This window comes from Phyllostomus hastatus, unplaced genomic scaffold (genome assembly GCF_019186645.2).
Source record: "Phyllostomus hastatus isolate PE091 unplaced genomic scaffold, TTU_PhHast_1.1 phas_contig_10, whole genome shotgun sequence".
Lineage (NCBI taxonomy): Eukaryota > Metazoa > Chordata > Mammalia > Chiroptera > Phyllostomidae > Phyllostomus > Phyllostomus hastatus.
The window spans coordinates 1466093-1486830 of NW_025333499.1; the positions used below are offsets into that span (position 1 = coordinate 1466093).

At 39.2% G+C, this 20738-nt stretch overlaps 2 protein-coding genes across 2 annotated transcripts in view; both read left to right on the forward strand.

Moving 5' to 3' along the window:
• The window catches only part of WNK3 (WNK lysine deficient protein kinase 3), a 146501-nt gene that overhangs the window by 52313 nt on the left and 73450 nt on the right, over positions 1 to 20738 (forward strand). Inside the window, exons 6-10 of the mRNA XM_045833171.1 lie at positions 842 to 930; positions 8481 to 8700; positions 13357 to 13651; positions 14792 to 14980; positions 15076 to 15227. Of these exons, the coding sequence (XP_045689127.1) occupies positions 842 to 930; positions 8481 to 8700; positions 13357 to 13651; positions 14792 to 14980; positions 15076 to 15227 (945 nt within the window). The remainder of the gene's footprint in view (positions 1 to 841; positions 931 to 8480; positions 8701 to 13356; positions 13652 to 14791; positions 14981 to 15075; positions 15228 to 20738) is intronic.
• On the forward strand, positions 17153 to 18880 carry LOC123814542 (protein L-Myc-like). The gene has a single exon (XM_045832430.1). The coding sequence runs from the start codon at positions 17153 to 17155 to the stop codon at positions 18878 to 18880; it is 1728 nt and encodes a 575-aa protein (XP_045688386.1).

Here is a 20738-nt window from a genome sequence, read left to right on the forward strand (position 1 = left end):
GGCGCAGGTGCGTGTGACCCCAGTAGAGACGCTTTCGGTCCCTGGTCCTAGTGTGCATCCTGGGTCTGGGTGTGTGCAGAGGCAAGCAGTTGATACATCTCTTAAATGAGTGTGTGTGTGTGTGTGTGTGTGTGTGTGTGTGTGTGTGTGTCCCTTCTTCTCTCTCTAAAAAAGCAAATGAAGCCCTGGCTGGTGTGGCTCAGTGGATTGAGTGTGGGCTGGGAACCAAAGTGTCCCAGGTTCGATTCCCAGCCAGGGCACATGCCTGGGTTGCAGGCCATGGCCCCCAGCAACTGCACATTGATGTTTCTCTCTCTCTCTCTCTCTCTTTCTCCCTCCCTTCCCTCTCTAAAAATAAATAAATAAAAATATTTTTTAAAAAGCAAATGAAAATGTCCTCAGCTGAAGATAAAAAAAGTTTTTAGATAACATTGATTTTGTTTCTGATTTCAAGAAGTACTTGTTTATTATATTTTGCTAACTGGGGTTATACTGTATGTACATTTTAGAAACCTGTTTTTTTCCCTACTTAATGTTGCACTGTGAGAATTATCTGTTGTTAATTACTTTGAGAACATTTTTAATTTCTGTATATTATTAGTGTGTATATTACATGACAAATTTTACTATGTTGATTTTAGATTATTTACAGTTTTCACTGTTATTTGTAGAACTATGACAAAATTCTTGTCAAAAGTTGTTAAACTTACACTATATATATTTATCTCATTTAAAACTCAAATATGGTCTAATGGTAAAAATCATTATTTTAATAAATGTCATGTTGATTTGGGTTTTCAATTGCTTAATATGTGACTGGAAAACATTTTTATCCTCCTAGGGCATAAAACCAGCCAGCTTCAATAAAGTCACTGATCCTGAAGTGAAAGAAATCATTGAAGGTTGTATTCGTCAAAACAAATCTGAAAGGTGGGTGCAAATGTACTGAAGTGACATAACCGATAGATGCATTTTTCTCTTAGTTTGCACTGGGTCATTTTTTGACCTTTGAATTATGCTTGGTATGATTTTTGAGTAGAAAACAAACCATACTGGCTTTAGTATACTGTATTGGTGCAATTTGTTTGCCATTTTAGACTTTGATATCATGTGCTGAATTTTCCTTGAAGCAAAATTTGGGTTGTGTTTGTCTGTGTGTTTTGTGACAAGCTTTTATGATTTTGAGGCGTCAGATTAAGACAGTGGGCCCCTTCCACCTAGGTTAACTTGCTTCTAACAATTGATGAAGTAGAGAGTTTCTGTAGTATCACCTTTAGGTAAGTACTTACATGGTTTTTAATGATAGTTTTAAAAAAAAGTAATGATCAACTTGCCAGATGTTTTTTTTTTTGTTTGTTTGTTTGACCACATGTCCTTATATTACGATGGTAAAGTTCATTCATAGGGCTATTTTTTGTTCAAGAATTAGTATTCTAGATTATTTGTATCACAATTCATGTTTTTCTTACGAACAAATCATTTGAGTTTTATCTTGTATTTCCCTTTAACTTGAGCTTTGGACAGGTGCTGACAAACTGAAGGATTTGCTTTTTACTTTCCTATTGATTATGATTAATAAAGGTGACAGGTCCTTTATAGAAATTATTTCCACCAGCATTTTTTTGACTATCTTCTATTTTTGTTATTTTTCTGAGTTTAGTGTTGCTTATTCTGAGAATACATAAAGCCACTAAGGTAAGGCCTGTTTTAATTATAGCTTCATTATAGAACTTTCTTGATGTTTGTACCAAAAGGCTATATCTAGGTGTATATTTGTTTTCATTACTGTAAAATTTATATAGCATAAGATTTACCATTTTAGTCTTTTATGTGTTACAATTCAGTGGCATTAAGTACTTTCATAGTAAAACTGTCACCGCTATCTATTTCCAGAACTTATTCATCATCTCAAACAGAAACTCTGTACCCATTTAACAACTCCTCATTCCCTCTTTCCATCAATCCTTGGTAACCTCTATTCTTCTCTCTGTCGCTATGAATTTGCTTATTGTAGGTACCTCATATAAGTGGAATCACACAACCCTTTTGTGTCCGGGTTATTTCACTTAGCATAGTTTTCAAGGTTGATCCATGTTGTAGTGTGTATCAGAATTTCCTATTTAAAGCTGAATATTACACACACATATCACATTTTGTTTATTTATTTATCTGTTGATGGATACTTGGGTTATTTCTGCCTTTTGTCAATCATAAATAATGCTGCATGAAAATTGGTGTAAAAATATTTGCTTGAATTGCTGCTTTCCATTCTTTTTAGTATCTACCTAGGAGTCGGATTACTGAGTCATATGGTAATACTATGTTGAAACTTTCGAAGAACCACTAAACTTTTCCCACAGTGGCTGTACCATTTTGCATTCCTTCTAGCAATATAGGAGGGTTGCAGTTTCTCAACGTCCTCACCAATGCTTGTTATTTTCTTTTTCTTTCTTTTTTTTTGTAATAGCCATCCTAATGGGTGTGAAATGGTATCTTCTTGTGGTTTTGATTTGCATTTCCCTAATGACTAATGATGTTGAGTATATTTTCGTGTAGTTATTGGCCATTTGTATATCTTTGGAAAAATGTCTACTTAAATCCTTTGCCCTTTAAAAAATTGTTTCATTTATTTTTGAGTTGTAGGAGTTTAGGCATGCTTTTTAAAAGATTATATTTATTTTTAGAGAAGAAAGAGAGGAAGATCAACAGCCATCTGTGGTTGCCCCTCTTGCATCCCCCACTGGGGACCTGGCCTTGCAATCTGGGCATATGCCCCAGTGGGAATCAAACCAACAACCCCTTGGTTTGCAGGCCGGCACTCAGTCCACTGAGCCACACCAACCAGGGCTAGTTATGCTTTTTTTAAGCAAGGTTAAAACTACTGTGTTGAAGTAGCCATTTTAGTTTGGATTCTGATTGTTGTTTATACAGTCTTATCACTAATTATGATTTATTACTGAAGAACACTGGAATACTGAACAGGATTCATGCCATATTATTTTATTGGAAAATGTACAGGCTTCACTGTGAGAGTAAGATTGAAATCTGGACTCATTTAGCCAGTGTGATATTGAGCAAATTACTTGACTGTTACTCAAAAAGGGTGTTATTTTTATGATTAAAAAGATAATGAGTACATACAAAACACCTAACAGTAATAAGTATTTAATGAATGGTGTCTCTGGCTATTGCTATAATTATTCCTTAGTAAAATACTTTGGTAAAATTATTATTGTGAGTCAGAGGGCTTAACTTGGTTGTGTCTGATTAAACACATCTCACCTTAACCTTAAAACTAGTCTGAACAAAATTAATCTTTTTTTTATAATACTGTCTTAGTTAAGTATTTGTCTCTTGACCGCTAAAAATGTAGAAGGTTTAAATCCTTTACTTGCAGGATGACATGTATTATCTGTTACAAATTCTACAGGAGGGGCTTTCTACGTAAACATTATGGAATACACCGTGTTTGTTCTCCCTGGTCTGTAATACAGATAAGTTAGATATTATATATCTATTTTAGAAGTTCATTAAAGAAAAGGAAATTAATGGCCCCAGCTTGTAAAAGAATCTTTTGAACCCCTGTACTTTCGTCTCTACAGAGATGGTTAATCTCTGATATTAGGATAGTCCTGTATCTACTGCATGTATACTTTGGACTAAAACACTAGACGTAAATACTTTAAGAAAACCATGGGACTTGGCTGAACTAAATTATAAATTAGCTTCACCCACGGCACTCTCCAAAGAGTGACATACAGTGAGTAGATCAGGCGTGTCAAACTCATTTTCACCGGGGGACATATGAGCCCCGCGGTTGCCTTCAAAGGATGGAAAGAAATTTTTTTTTAAGATTTTATGTATTTATTTATTTATTTTTTAGAGAGGGAAGGGGGGAGAGAGAGAGAGAGAAAGAGAGAGAGACATCAATGTGCAGTTGTTGGGGGCCGTGGCCTGCAACCCAGGCATGTGCCCTGACTGGGAATCGAACCTGTGATGTTTTGGTTCACAGCCCGCTCTCAATCCACTGAACTACGCCAGCCTGGGCTTAGGATGGAAATAATTTTAGGACTGTATAAATGTAACTACTCCTTAACTGTTAAGGAGTTGAAATTACATTCAGCCCTTTGAATGCAACTGCTAGGCTAATGTGGCCCCTGGTGAAAATGAGTTTGACACCTCTGGACTAGATTATTCTTAATGAAGTCTTTGACTTCTATTGGTAACATTTACTAACTTAATTTAGATTTTACATAGCTGGGAAAAGTTTTTCATTTCCTTTGCACATAATCTATTGTTTGAATTTTAGTAACTTAAGGCAGTGGTTTAGGGAAGTTACTCAATCCATGTAACATGTACTGAAGCACTTCTCCAACTCTCTTTAGGCATACTTTAAGGTATGTTAAACTTCAGTGTCTAGATATATTACTACTAGTAATCTTTAATTAATGTCATTACAAATGCATGTTAGTTGGAAATTTTTGCACCCTTGATAGTAATAAGTTAGATACAATATTTTGTTTTTATGACAAACCAGAATAATGGTTTAATTAATAGAATTTTTAAAATTATTTTTTTATTTATTTTAGAGAGGGGATGGGAGGGATAGAAACATAAATGTGTGGTTGCCTCTCACACGCCCCCTACTGGGGCCTTGTCCTGAAATCCTGGCATGTGTCCTGACTGGGAATCAAACTGTGATCCTTTGGTTCTCAGTCTGGAGCTCAGCCCACTGAGACACAGCAGCTAGGGCCATTTAATTAATAGAAATTTTAAAATAACACTTTTCAGGGGTCCGGCCAAGATGGAAGTATAGGTAGAAATGCTTAGCTTCCTCACACAACCAACAGGAGGATAACAACCAATCCAAAAACAATTAGCAACCAGAATTGCCAGAAAATCAAATTGTGTGGAACTCTGACAGCCAAGGAATTAAAGAAACAGTCACCCAGACCAGTAGGAAGGGCTGAGCCAGGAGCCATTGGGAGAGAACGTGTGACAAGGCAGAACTGTCTGACTGGGAAACTAAAGACTCAAAGCTAGCTATAAACTACTGTGGGGGATACCACAGCCAGAGAAACTGTCAGTCTCACACGAGAGAGTTCGTTGAAAAGTGGGGCTAAAGCAAGGAAGTCGCATTATTCCCTCTGTGACCCCTCGCTCACAAAGAGCACCACAACTCAGCAAAGAGGGTTGTTCCACTCAGGGGAATACCTAAGGACCTGCCACCTTATAACATAACAGGTGCACCAAGACAAATACGGCCTAAATGAAAGAACATATCAAAACTCCAGAAAAAGAGCTAAGTGACAAGGAGATAGCCAAGCTATCTGATGCAGAGTTCAAAACACGGGTAATCAGAATGCTCACAGAACTGATTGAGCTTGGTTGCAAAATGAAGGCTTCCCAAAGTGAAACAAAGCAAAATATACAGGGGACCGACAATAAAGGGAACGAAACCGGGACTCAAACCAACAATTTAGAAGAAAAGAAAGAAATAAACATCCAAGTGGAATAGAATGAAGAAACAAGAATTCAAAAAAATGAGGAGAGACTTAGGAACATCTGAGACAACTTGAAAAACTCTTGACATCAGATTCATAGGGGTGCCAGAAGGAGAAGAACAAGAGCAACAAGTTGAAAAGTTACTTGAACAAATAATAAAGGAAAACTTCCCCAACCTAGCAAAAGAAATAGATTTCCAGGAAATCCAGGAAGCCCAGAGAGAGTTCCAAAGAAATTTGACCCAAAGAGTAACTCACCAAGGCATATCATCATTAAGTTACCCAAGATTAAAGATAAAGATAGAATCTTTAGCAAGAGGAAAGGAGAGAGTTACCTACAAAGGAGTGCCCATAAGACTATCAGCTGATTTCTCTAAAGAAACCCTGCAGCAAGAAAGGGGTGGAAAGAAGTATTCCAAGTCATGAACGGCAAGGACCTACATCCGAGATGACTCTATCCAGCAAAGCTTTCATTTAGAATGAAAAGGCAGATCAAGTGCTTCCCAGATAAGGTGAAGTTCAAGGAGTTCATCATCACCAAGCTTTTATTATATGAAATGTTAAAGGGACTTATCTAAGGAATACAAGATGATCAAAGACTATGAACAGTGAAATGACAGTATACTCACAGCTATCAACAACTGAACATAAAAAAATGAAAACAAAAACTAAACAACTAAAACAAGAACAGAACCACAGAAATGAAGATCACATGGACGGTTTTCAGTGGGGAGGAGGAGGGGAAGAATCGGGGGAAAGGTACAGGAATAAGAAGCATAATTGGTAGGCATAAAATAGATGGGAACATGTTAAAATGGTATAGGAAGCAGAAGACAAAGATCTTATATGTACAAGCCATGGACATGATCTAAGTAAGGGGGATGCTGGACTGTTGGGGTGTGCAGGCCAGAGGGAGGATAAAGGGAAAAAATATTTGGTAAACTGAAAAAGCATAATCAATAAAATATACTTAAAATAATAAGACTTTTGACTTCCGGCCATGATGGAGGCTTAGGAAGACACACTGTGCGTCCTCACACAACCAAAAGAAGGACAACAGCAAATTTAAAAAGAAAAAAACAACTAGAACTGACAGAAAACCAAACTGTGTGTAAGAATGACAACCAAGGATTTAAAGAAGAAACATTCATCCAAACCGGTAGGAGGGGCGGACAGTAGTCTCAGCAAAGTGGCGGCTGGCAGAGCTGGTGGTCCTAGCCTTCCCACATTTGAGTGTAGGTAAACCAGGAGGAACAACTGGGGAGTGAGATAAGCCATGCAACCCAGGGTTCCAGGCGGGGAAATAAAGCCTCAAAACCTCTGACTGAAAAACCCAGTGAGGGTGGAGGCAGTGGGAGAAATTCCCAGCCTCACAGGACAGTTCGTTGGAGAGACCCACAGGGCCCTAAAACCACCCTCCCGGGAATCAGCACCAGAAGGGCCCAATTTGTGGGTAGCGGGGGAAGTGACTGAAAGCCTGCAGAGAGTGGATGAAGCAGCAATATTCCCTCTCAGACCCCTCCCCCACATGCAGCGCCACAGTGCAGCAATATTGTTTCCACCACCCTGGTGAACACCTAAGTCTCTCTGTCTCTTACTGTGTAACAGGCACACTGAAAAAACCAAACCAAAACAAAAAACAGATCAAAGATCCAGAAAAAATACAACTAAATGACAAAGAGATAGCTAACCTATCAGATGTTTGAACTCTGATTGGTTGAACATCCCTGCATGTTCAAAACACTGGTAATCTGGATGCTCACAGAATTGGTTGAATATGGGTGCAGAATAGAGGAAAAAAGGAAGAGTATGAAAAGTGAAATAAAGGAAAATATATAGGGAACTAACAGTGAAGGGAAGCAAACCAAACCAGGATTCAAGTCAACGGTTTGGACCAGAAGGAAGAAGTAAACATTCAACCAGAACAGAATGCAGAAACAAGAATTCCAAAAAATTAGGTGAGGCATGGGAAACTCCAGGACAACTTTAAACTTTCTAACATCGGAATTATAGGGGTACGAGAAGAAGAGGAAAAGCAAGAAAATGAAAACTTACTTGGAAAAAAAATGAAGGAGAGCTTCCCTAATCTGGCAAAGGAAATAGACTTATAGGAAGTCCAGGAAGCTCAAGAGAGTCCCAAAGAAGTGGGACCCAAGGAAGAACACACCAAGGCACATTATAATTACATTAGCCAAGATTAAAGAAGAGAGAACCTTAAGAGCAGCACGAAGAAAGGAGACAGTTACCTTCAAAGGAGTGGCATAAGACTATCAGCTGATTTCTCCAAAGAAACCTTGCAGGGAAAAAGTGGCTGGAGAGAAGTATTCAACATCATGAAAGGGAAGGAACTACATCCAAGATGACTCTATCCAGCAAAGCTATCATTTAGAATGGAAGGGCAGATAAGTGCTTCCCACCTGAGCTTAAGTTAAAGGTGTTCATCATCACCAAGCCCTTATTATATGAAATGTTAAAGGGACTTATCTCAGAAAAGAAGATAAAAAATATGAACAGTAAAATAACAACAAACTGACAAGTATTAACAATTCAACCTGAAAAACAAATACAAAAACAAACTAAGGAAAGAACTCGAACAGGAACAGAATCACAGAAATGGAGACCATGTGGAGGGTTATCAGCCAGAGAGTAGGAGGGGCAGAGTGGGGGAAAAAGGTACAGGGAATAAGCATAAATAGTAAGTGCAAAATAGACGGGGATGTTAAGAATAATATAGGAAATGGGGAAGCCAAAAACTTACATGTACAACCCATGGACATGAATTAAAGTGGGAATGTAGCTGGTAGGGGGTGTGTAGGGTGGAGGGGCATAAAGGGGGGAAATGGGTCAACTGTAATAGCATAATCAATAAAGTATATAAAAAATAAGACTTTTACTTTGATACAGTTAATTTTAAAGGTTCTCTGTCTTGCTTATGATTGGAAGACTTGATAATGAGATGGGTATTTTGTTTATTAGGTTGTCTATCAGGAACCTACTAAACCACACATTTTTTGCTGAGGATACTGGACTGAGGGTGGAGTTAGCAGAGGAAGATGATTGCTCAAATTCATCCCTGGCTTTAAGACTCTGGGTGGAGGACCCTAAAAAATTGAAAGGCAAGCACAAAGACAATGAAGCTATTGAATTCAGTTTTAATGTAGAAACGGATACACCTGAAGAAGTAGCATATGAAATGGTAAGTCAATTCTACTTTTATTTCCCCTGCCCCTATAAGTACCAGGATTGACTTTCTTATTCTTTGTCATTGCTTTTTATTTTCTCCTTTTCATTATTTAATTTGATATTTTACTATGAAATGTATCTCTACAGCAGAGTATATTAAATTTGTAGGTACTGTACAGAGGCTGATAATACACTACCTTTGTTAAGAAATAGAATGCAGAGAATTGTGTACCTGAAATCTGTATAATTTTGTTAACCGGTGTCACTCTAATAACTTCAGTAAAAAGGAAACAGAAGTAGAATGCAGTTGGTATGTTAGAATCCTCCTGTGTGCCCCTCCCAGTTGTATTCCCCTCCCTCATCACCACAGGCAATATCTATTCTGACTTTTTTGGTATTCATTCCTTTGCTTTTCATTATAGTTTACCTAAGTAATACATTGTTTTATTTTGAAAATGTGAGTGACAAGGACACACACACCCTGTTGGTTACTGAAGTTACTCTTAGGTGAAGATACCCAGGAGAGGATGAGCTGAACAGAGTCTGTCAGTCACAGACTGACTTCAGCTTCCAGAAGGGTTTGGAAGAGGCACTTCTGAGAAAGTCAGTGAGTGAGGTCATGTGCGAGTCTAGGGCATGAAACACCTGGCTCACCACAGTCAGGGCACCCGCGGGACTGCTGTGTGGACCAGAAATGAGTTGTCCAGTAGCAATACAGTTTGACAGGGAGCAGGCCTCTCTAACTTCTAATCTCCCCATGACCCCCTCTCCCCCAAGAGTAGATGGCAGCAGATAACTTCTGTGGGGTGGAATGCATGTCTACCCCTGACCCAGGCTGCAGCCGTGCTTAAAGGGAGGGGTTGCAGGAGCTTCAGCAGCATGTGGTCAGGTTTAGCCCAATACAGGCACTGTGAAGCAGGCTCATCTGGGAATTCTGTCCTGAGGCTAAAAGGAAAAATTGGACAATGAAAATGGGGATCTTGGAAATGAAAGTCTTTAATATGTCTGTTTTTGTAGTCACACTCTTCTAATCTGGAATGATTATCTTGAACATCTGGTGCGTAACTATCAACTTGGTATTTCCCTTCACTGTCTTCATAGACTCCTCTGTCTCTCTCCTGTACTGGACTTAATATTTTCTAAATTCCATGTTTTTTTCTTTCTTGGCTTACTCTCTTATTTTATTGTCATACTTCCTCTGTTAGCTTCTTTAAAAAAATAATTTTATTTATTTATTTCTTTTTAGAGAGATAGGGGAAGGGAGGGAGAAAGAGGAAGGAAAACATTGATCTGTGAGAGAAACATCGATTGGTTGCTTCTCCCACGCCCCCCAACCTGGGATTGGTCTGCAGCCTGGGCATGTGTCTTGTCTAGTTAGCTGCCAGTTTGCAGGTCAACGCTCAACTCCCTGAGCCACACCAGTCATGGCTTCCTTTGTTAGCTTCTAAAGAGAGGGTTTGTGGGAGGTAAATTCTTTGATGCTTGCATGTATAAAAAGTGTCTTTATTCTATCTTTATTTTTAACATACTATTTGGCTGAAGGCATTTTAGTTTGGCAATTAAAAAAATTAGAGTCTTTACTCCATGCTTTTCTAACTTTCGGTATTGGTATTGAGAAGTGCAGAGTTGTTCTGTTTTCTGGATCTTTTGCATGTGACCCATTGTTTTCTTTCTGAAAGCTTGTAATCTTCTTTTTCTCCTCGGTATTTTAAAAATTTCACAGTGATGTGTTTTCATTTGGGTCTGTTTTCATTTTACTGCATTGGACACGCAGTGGACTCTTACAGTCTGTCAACTCACACTCTAGTTTCTGGGAGATTTCTTGAAGTATTTTATTGATGATTTCTTCCCATTTGTTTTCTCTTTCTGGGACTGCTATTATATGGATGTTGGACCTCTTGAACTGTTTCTCCAATTTCGTTATCTTTTCTAATTTTCATCTTCTTTGTCTTTTTATTCTTCTTTTTTGGCAGATATTATCACCTTTATCTTCTAACCCTTCCAGTGAGTTTTTCATGTCTGCTATCATGTTTTTAATTCCAAGAGTTCTTAATTTTCATCTGTTTCTTTTTTAGAGTAAAATATCTTGTTCTTTGCTTTGTGGATGCAATATTATTTTTTAACATTCTTAAAGGGAGTGTCTTTGACATTTTTTTTTCTCCCTGCAGTCTGTTTTCTCCAGGCTGCTGTGTTTTCCTGTTACTTTTGTGCTCCCATCTTCTTGTTAAAGGCTTTTTCTCATATTTCTGGTAATTTTTTGCCAGCTGTTTATGATTAATAAAGAGACCGTATTAGTTTTCTATTGCTGTAAGACAAATTACCACAAACTTAGTGGCTTAAAACGACACTCATTTATTATCTCAGCTCTGTATGTCAGAAGTCCTGGTGGGCTTCACCGGATTCTCTGCTTGAAGTTTGACAGGCTGAAGTCAAGGTATTGGCTGCCTAGTCTCTGATCTTGGGTCTCTGGTAGAGAATCTGCCTTTCGGCTTATCCAATAATTTCACGCAGTTTTAACACTAAGTTCTCTATTTCCCTACTGGCTGTTAGCTAGGGGGTCACTTTCAGCTCTTAAAGGCCGTTTTTCAGTCATTTCACATGCCCCTACTTAATCTTCAGAGTTAGCAATGGCATGTAAATTTTTCTAGTATCACCAGCTCGTAAAAGGCTAACCCAGATAATCTCGCTACCTTAAGGTGAACTGTTCATAGTACAGTTATATGTCATCATATTCACAGGTTTAAGTATTTGGATAGGGTATCTTTTAGGGGTCATTATTTCACCTACCACAGAGACTAACAAGGCAATTGACTGTATGATTGCTTTTATCAGAATTACTAACTTTGACTTTTACTGTGGAATATCTGGATGGGTCATTATTTGGCTCTGATATCAATATTTGAAGGTCTTGCCTCTTTGATTGGTCAGATTTCCTAGAGAGGCATCTTTCAATGTCCTTCCCAGAAGGTAATGATCTGATTCCTGATATTTTGGTAGCCAAGTTGGGAAGAGGGCTGGAAGTTTCTGCATTTGGCATTCAACATGCATATGGTCATTTAATATTTTTGTTTTCCGCATGGTAGCCATATCCTCTATTGTGCCTGGTGTTCCATAGTCCAGAGATCCTCTCCAGAGAACTAAACTTTAGACTTCCCTGGTAGGGGAGAAGCAGTCATTGAAAGGTGTGGAATGGAAGGTGGGATACAGGGAACTAAATATCTACTTCTCAGAACCCTTTCACATAGTCTTCCTTGTTTTAGTCATCTCTTTTGACTTGACCCACATATGGAAATACCTGATAACTACCTGTCCCTGTGTCTCATAACCATTGTTTAGTATGTGGGAATAATTATCCGTTTTCCCTAATTGACCTTTTTCAGGTCTGCTACGTCAGTTTTTACTTACTTGTTTTTTTTTCTATGTTCGAAAGAGTCCAAAATATTGTTGTTGTCTTACGCTTATTCTCCCTGCCTTTGTAAGTTTATAATTTAAAAATACATTTACTATGGGGTTTCTTTTTTGGCATTTTCGAAGGGAGTCAAATTAAATATATGGACTCTATCTAACATTGTTTTTTAAAGAAAAGTGACCTTTGAAAAAAAGACTGTTTTTAGAGATGTGGGGGAAGGGAGGGAGAAATATAGGGAGAGAAATATCAGTGTGAGAGTGAAACATCGATCAGTGGTCTGTTGTATGTTGTATGTGCCCCAGCCTGGGACCCAACCTGCAACCTAGGCAGGGAATGGAAATGGTGATCTCTTCCCTTGTAGAACAACTCCTAACCAAACTGCACCAGTCTGGGCTCCATCTAAAAATCTAATCGTTTTTCAACTGCTATGAAATTTCCCCAAGTCTGCAGACCCCCATGACATGGTTTCAAAAACAGATTGTAGTAGGACTGAGAGTGGTATGCCATGGCACCTCCTCAAGTCTTTTCTGCTACTCAGCCCTATTTGTCTCAGACAACAAGTTTTTAACTTATCTCTCACTCCACTAATACCTAGTAAGCTGTAGTACTTTGCTGTTAGCATACTTCTTTCTGCCTATAGTGTTGCTCTCTAAATGTCTATATTCAATAGCATGTAAGTTCCTTTTTGTTTGTTTGTTTGTTTGTTTGTTTGTTTTAATTTAGGTCAGAGTTTACCTTCCCCTGTGATACTTTCTCTACTTCACCCAGAGAGGCATGTGCTCCTTTAGGACTTTTGTAAATACTCATTTTTTACCTCTTATTTCCTTTTAAGTTACATTTCTATCCATCCCTCATGACCAGGTTGTGTGCTCATAAAGGACAAAGGGCCATCTTATTCACCTGTTTGTCTCTGGAGTCCATTATAGGAACTTAATGTTGCTGAATGAGGAAAACTTTTTAATCTTTCACAAAACTTAATGGCAGTCATAAATGGCTGTAATAAGACTGCATGTAGTGAAACATAAAGCTATTTGCTTGTTTTAAGGCCAGAGTTATTTCAATAGTGCTTGGTGATATTATTTTTTTAACCCTCATTAAAGTCTCTCACATTTACATATGTCTGATTAAGAAGAGCATAGAAACTAACTGTTATTTAATAACATTTAGAATTTGGGGGCACAAAATAACTCCATTAGTAAAAAAAATGGTTAAAGTCTTAAATGTTAAAGCTGTAGTTTGCTCATTATGTTTTATTTGTAGGTCAAGTCAGGATTCTTCCATGAAAGTGATTCCAAAGCTGTTGCTAAGTCCATTAGAGACCGGGTGACCCTGATAAAGAAGACAAGAGAGAAGAAGCCAGCTGGCTGTTTGGAAGAACGCAGGGATTCTCGGTGCAAGTCTATGAGGAATGTTTTCCCTCAACTCCAGAATACAACTTTGCCCCCTGCTCATGCTCAGCATACTGTGACTGAATGTGAAGAAACTGAAGTCGATCAACAAGTGCGACAACAGTTTCTATTAAGAAAACCACAGCAGCACTGCTCCTATGTTATAGGTAACACAGTTGTAATTCATGAAAACAAATATGTGTAATTATGTTCCCTTATTATTGAATAGTACTTTGCATTTTTCAAAGCATTCTGTTATCTATCATTTTTATCAATTCTTTTATAAAATCTTTGAAACAGACCAGCCGGCTAATTTTTATTTTACACTTTATCTTAGAACCAAAAGGCTGAGAAGTGATCAATTAGTTTTATTTTAAAATTAAGAAACTGTCCTGTCTGGTGTGGCTCAGTGGATTGAGTGTTGGCCTGTGAACCAAAAGGTTGTTGGTTTTATTCCCAGTCAGCGCACATGCCTGGGTTGTGGGCCAGGTCCCCAGTAGGGGGCGCATGAGAGGCAACCACACATTGAAGTTTCTCTCCCTCTTTTTCTCCCTCTTCCCCTCTGTCTAAAATTAAATAAATAAAATTTTTAAAAAGTAAAATAAAAACAAAATAACTTTAAAAAGTAAAATAAAATTAAGAAACTAAGTTCTTAAAATTAAGTTCTGTTAAGTGACTTGTCCAAGGTGCTAGTGGCATAAGGATCATTAATAGTTTTATTTTTACCATTATAAGAGTATAAAATAAGTCCTTTAAAAAAATAAAATTAGGAACTAGAGATATGATTTATTTTTCAAGAAGGAATATTTTAGACTTTAAGGCACTTTGCATTTTGGACTCCAGTATAAAATTAACAGTTCCTCTAATTTTTTTCTATTGTAATACATTCTCTTTTCTAGAAGTATACAGTTTTTTCATAGTAATAACTAATTGCTGTATAAGATAGTATTATTTTCTATCCAGGTTCTAGGAGAATGAGAAAGAATATGATATTTAGATTTTACTGAAATCCTAATGCCAAGTATAGATTAATTAGGGGTATATATGAAATGGCCAGCAAATGGAGTTGATTTTTATGTGATTCATTTTTGTTAAGCTTTTGCTATACTAAGAAAATTTTGGTTATACTTTACTGTCAGCATAGAGTTTACATGATAGTTTTTAATGAATTATGCAATATACTTATTTTATTTGAAGATGTCTCAGGTTGTCAGTGTAAAAAAATAAACACTTACCCTTTCATGTGCCATTTGGACCTGGTGCTTCATATTTTTACTTCTACCTGTTCCTTATTTTCTTTTTTGTAGGTGACACTTTGTCCGAGGCAGGAGTTGGATCAGTTATACACTCAGATACAAATCAGCCCAGTACAGCCTATTCCTCAGACCAGATGATGGGTTCTCAAATGGTTTCTAACATCCCAGTGGCTGAAATAAAAGTTCCTGGGAAAATTTATCCATCCCAGCAGCTCGTAGGACATTACCAGCAGGTTTCAGTGGTGAGATGAACTGTTACATTTTAAAATATATAATCAATATATTTACTGTAAATGGGAGAGTTTATCTTTAATCTCTTTTCTTTATTTAACTGTATTTGCAGAAGCACCCAAAGCTGACTCAGCCCCAAATTTTGCCTTTGACTCAAGGTCAGTCCACTGTTTTGCCTGTACATGTCCTTGGACCGCCAGTTGTCTCACAACCTCTGGTGTCCCCATTAACTGTCCAGAAGGTCTCACAGATAAAGGTAAGATACACATTAGAAGTTCTGTATTCAGTTAAATATATCTAACACTCCCTAGACTTTCTGACAGGCAAAGGCTTTTTTTTTCCATAAATTCACCAGAGTTTATATAAAAGTCACTGAAAGATAAAAAGTTATTTATTCTCTCCTTCACCTAAGACATTCTTCTTGAGGATGTACCTAAACTAACACGGTGTAACTAGGCTCTTGAAACACTGCTTGTATAATTGGAAAAGGAACTGTGAACTGCGTATATGGGATAAAAAATTTTATTTAGGGCTTAGATGTCTTTCTCATGGTAATGATCATTTATTCTTTGTATTGGGCTTTCCCAACCTGGTTTGAATGTGTAAGGATATCTTTTATAGATTAAAAATAGTATTGTTAATAGCCTCTTATAATATTTAGCACTTCCATATAAATTCTTGACTTTTTTGATTCATGTTTATTTCTGTAGGAAAAATAAGTGTTTTTGTATTTTAGACTCTCAAAGTAGTGTTACTCATTTCTGGCAATAAGTAAACAGTCTTTGTGAGAGTTCATATATCAAGACTATATCCTGGTTCTCCCTAGGTTATGGGCCCTGGACACTTGGTTGGGTTTTTCTTTGCCATCACTTCATTTTCTTTCTTCAGCCTCACCATCCCCTGTGTGCATGTGCCTTCTGCTTTTGAGAATGAGATGGTCTGAGCTTGTAGGCATTCTCTGTACATGACTTAGTTAGCAGCTGGTTCATCTATTTCTTTTAAAAGATTGATATATAGCCTGTCACAGTTCGTCAATAAACTTAATGACTACCATCTCTGGGGAAATAAAATAAATTAAATTAAATTAAAATAAAATAATTATCCATGTTCTCAAGGAGCTTATAGTCTTGTAGGGGAAAACATACACGTATTTGACAAATGCCTGATACATTTAAACTCAGCCAGGGGTCGATTTAAATTGATATCTTGACAGTGCCTGGTATTTTATGGTGTTTGTAGGCGATATGGTACATATTTATAACTGAGCTCATGTTGTTGTTTGATTCGTCTCTAAGACTATAATGCAAAGTGTGTTGAATGGATATTTAAATGAACTTAGGTTCAACCACTTAAGTATGTAGGTATGTGCATTTTAAAATGTGTTTCCAAAATTTAAAAAAAAATTAAAAATTATTTTGAAAGTGTTATTTGCTTATTTAAAAATAAAGCTCACAAAGTTATAAAGAAGACAATAAAAATCACCTCTTATCCCTCCAGTTACAGACAATTTATTTTTTACATTTTGGGGATAAAGCCTCTAGATTTATCTTTTTCTATGTATACATACATAATTTTGTTAGGCACAAACATCACATACATACTATTTTGTAGCCTGTCCATTTCACCTGAAGCTACATAAGAAAGCACTTTCACCATTGGGGTCTTTTTATTAGTGTAATGGTTGAAGTTCTAGGACTTACTACAGCTAACCTGTATTTATACAGCCTACTTTTTTCTCTCCTCTTAAGAGAGCTTCTATGTTCATTTTAGTTTTTATATTGAATTCTTTTGAGCCTTTTCTTGGAACTTCCACTGTGTGGTGTGTGAAGGTGTCAGGTTCAGTTACTCTGAATCTCAGCCAGGTTTTGAATGAGTAATGTGGCAGTTGTAATAAATGGAAATCCATGAACAGCATATTGCTGGCACTGGTCTCAGCTCATTAGTGTATTCAACTAGTATACTCATGGTATTGGGATTTTTATAGGATTAATGTTATACCCAGAGTCTTTTGGTAACTTGATGAAACTTTTGGAAGATAGCATTATTTCACCTATCATTTTGTCTGGGACAGTCCCATTATGATGGGCTTGTTCTATGCATTCATAATTTAAATTTTCCTTGCACCAGCACCAGGAACTACAGCTGAGCTTTGGAGCAGATGGACAAACTTCATCCCAACCTATGATTTTAGACTTGCCCGTTACTGGAGTTCCACAACCAGTCTTTTCTGCAATTTCTCCTCATACATTGCCTGCTTCACATGTTACTTCCCAGCATCCGACAGCTGGTCTTCAACTTGAGCTTGGCCCTAGAAATCGGAATCAGGGATTAACCAAATCACCAGATGCCAATCAGACTTCTAATTTCTTACCAGTTAAACACCGTCAAGCTTTGTCAAATCATTCTTCTGCTCAACATGTGAGCAGTGCACGGAATGCTGCTTGTGCAGCACAACTCCTTTCTAGTTCCATTGAGGGCCATTCAGGGGCCCATCAGCCTTCACAAAAGATACACTCAGTATCCCGGCCATACCCAGTGGCACATCAGGAGTCTATAACTCCAGGTTCTTCTGTGCCACAGAGTCAGATAATACTTTTGAAGAAGCCTTGTTGCCAAGCCTCTATTCAGCAGCAGCCATTAATTTTACAACCTAAGATTATGGCATCACCACAAAAAAACGTTCAGCAGGATTGTGTTCTGCGAGAACCTGAAGCTCATGCAAGTCGGCGGCAGCCAAAGGGTGGTACTGAAAATGTGATTCAGCGGCCTGAAGTGGGTCCGCTCCCTGGGGCAGGTGGTAGGTGTGAGGGAGCAGATGTGGAGTTCAACTCATACCAACACTATTTCTATGACTATGACTGTGGGGAAGATTTCTACCGCTCTACATTGCCCAGTGAGGACATCTGGAAGAAATTCGAGCTGGTGCCATCACCCCCTATGTCACCGTGGGGCTCAGGTCCCGGCATCAGGGATCTGACCCCTGGAATTGGTTCCACAGAGCCATGGCCTGCAGGGGGCACAGGGGATGAGGTAGAATCCCGGGGCCACTCAAAAGTTTGGGGCAGGAACTATGCTTCCATCATCCGCCGTGACTGCATGTGGAGTGGCTTCTCAGCCCTGGAACGGCTGGAGAGAGTGGTGAGCAGTCGGCTCACCACTAGTGTGCCTGGGGGGAACCCATCCAAGGTGCCCGGTATCCCGGACCGCACTCCTAGCCTCGAAGTCCGTAACCCGGTGCCTGCTGCCGTATGTACACTGGGCGAGCCTAAAACCCAGGCCATCTCAGGGTCCGAGAGCCCTAGTGACTTAGAGGGTGAAGAAATTGGTGTTGTGACAGTGAAGAAGAGACAGCCCCTGGGAGTACGGAAACCGGTTACCATCATGGTACAAGCAGACTCTTTGGACCCATGCATGAAACACTTCCACGTCGCCGTCCATCAGCAACAACACAACTATGCTGCCCGTTTTCCTCCAGAAAGCTGTTCCCGTGGAGGACCTCCAAAGAGAGGTTCCCAAGAAGAGGCTCTGGAGATAGATGATCCAGAGGAGACGGAGGATGAGATACATGAAGTGGTTGTGAGCCCCCCACCTATAGAAAGTGAGGCTCCCCAGTCCTGCCATCCCAAACCTCTCAGTTCTGATACTGAGGATGTGACCAAGAGGGAAAAACACAACCTCCTGGAGCGTAAAAGGCGGAATGATCTCCGTTGGAGGTTCTTGGCCCTGAGGAACCAGATACCTGCCCTGGCCGGCTGCTCTAAGGCCCCCAAAGTGGTGATCCTGAGAAAGGCGTTGGAATATGTGCAAGCCCTGGTTGGGGCTGAGAAGAGATTGGCTACAGAGAAAAGGCAGCTCCGATCCCGGCAGCAGCAGCTGCAGAAAAGAATTGCATACCTCAGTAGCTACTAACAGACCAAAAAGCCTGACTTCTCTTTCTTACAAGTTTATTTTATTTTTTAATTTTGTTTTTATTTTTTATTAAAATTTTTTTTGTCCTCATTCGAGGACATGATTGTTTTTAGAAAGAGGGGAAGGCGGGGAGATAGAGAGGGAAAGAAGCAGCAATGTGAGAGAGAAACATTGATTGGTTGCCTTGCATGTATGTTCCCCAAATAGGGACCGAACTCACAACCTAGATATGTGCCCTGACCAGGAATCAAACCAGTGACCTTTTGGTTCATGGGAGAATGCTGCAACTAACTGAGCTGCACTGGCCAGGGCCGGACTTTATTATTTAACCTTCCCTCTCCCCTTTAGTAATTTGCACATTTTGGTTATGAGTAGGAATTTCTAGACAGTAGATCTCAGGATACTTTGCAGCCAGTGCACACAATAAGGGCTTGCATTCTTGGAAACCAAGAACCCCAGCTCTCCCTTTCCCCTGACTCATGGGAGCACTGGGTCTTCTCTAGCACCTTTGGCTTCTCAGGCAGATAGCTGACTGAGGAGCCCTGGGGTCTACCTAGTTCACTAGCTTTGGAGAAAAGTCTGACAGATGCTATGCAATGGGTGGTGGATATGGTTAGGGCCTCTAGCCTGCATGAAATGTCACCCTCCAGATGAGCATTAGGCTGGGAAAGGATGCTCCTACTGCTTTCTGGGGTGATGATAGGACAGCCGGGCCTGGTTGTTCTCCCTGAGCCTCCTTTTTCCAAGAGACACATGAGCTGTCTTGGGTGAAGACAAGCTCACAGACTTGATCAACATGAACCATTACCTCACTGTCAGACACTTTACAGTAGATGAGGAGTTGAAAACCTTTAATATATATATATGTATGTATATAAAATGTTAGATGATACCCTTCCTCCCACTCTCAATGCTGTGACTTTGAGAACATTTAAAGAGCTTAACCTCTAGATTCTTTGTCTCAAAACCCTCTGGGCTCTTTCCTCTGAGGGAGAGACAATTCTGTCCTTATAAGGGACTTTTTTTTTTGTTTCTTTCCGCCTTTATTATTCAATGGGCTCTACATGCAATGGGAAATATTTTTGACCCTTTCTTACAAGTCAAAAATATTTCCCTAAGACACAGGGAAGTGGGTCCTAGCCTGGAGATGGCTTAGAGCCCTGGCTTTGAATTTGTTCCCCACTCAGGTATCTTCTGTCTTGGAATCTTTTCTCAAGGCAGATGTTAGGCTCCTGAAGAGAGAATTGTATGTACCACTTCTTATTTCCCAGCTCCCTCTCATCTCAATCCCTGAGTGCTAAGTTTGAAGTTGTAGTAGAACCATGCAGATCTGTCCTTGCTCTTGCATAACTCCAAGGAGCTTGCTATTTCTCCAGCCACCCTTGGGCCACCTGCTTTCCTGGCATGAGTCAGGATCCCTTTCCCAAAATCTGGGCCTTACTGAAGTTTTTACTGCGAGAGCTGCTGGTACTCATCCAGTCCTCCAAAAGGTGGCCTGGCCTCCTGGTGGGAACTCTGTTTAATGGATTGTGATGGTTTTTGCCCCAGGTGGGCACCTCCAAGTGGATTCCAGTGTAGCCTTCAGTCTGTGAAAGGTAGCCAACCCTGCAGTGTCTTGTAGGACACTTCAGGAACCCATAAGCCTAGTCTGTATGAAGGAACAGCTCCCCTCCAGAACTCTGTCCAGGGCAGCAGGTATCTGCTGGCTGTGGACTTGAAAGTGGGGGAGGAACAAGATTGGTAGAAGGCTTTATGTGGCTTTGGAAAGCCACCTGCTACTAATAAACCTATTATGCATGATGGTCTATTTCTGAGGTTGTCTCTTGGCACCAGAAAACTCCAGTGGAAATGTGGAAAA

Bases quoted from the DNA above. Each gene is read 5' to 3' on its own strand.
- LOC123814542 (XM_045832430.1), top strand. From the start codon at position 17,153: ATGATTTTAGACTTGCCCGTTACTGGAGTTCCACAACCAGTCTTTTCT.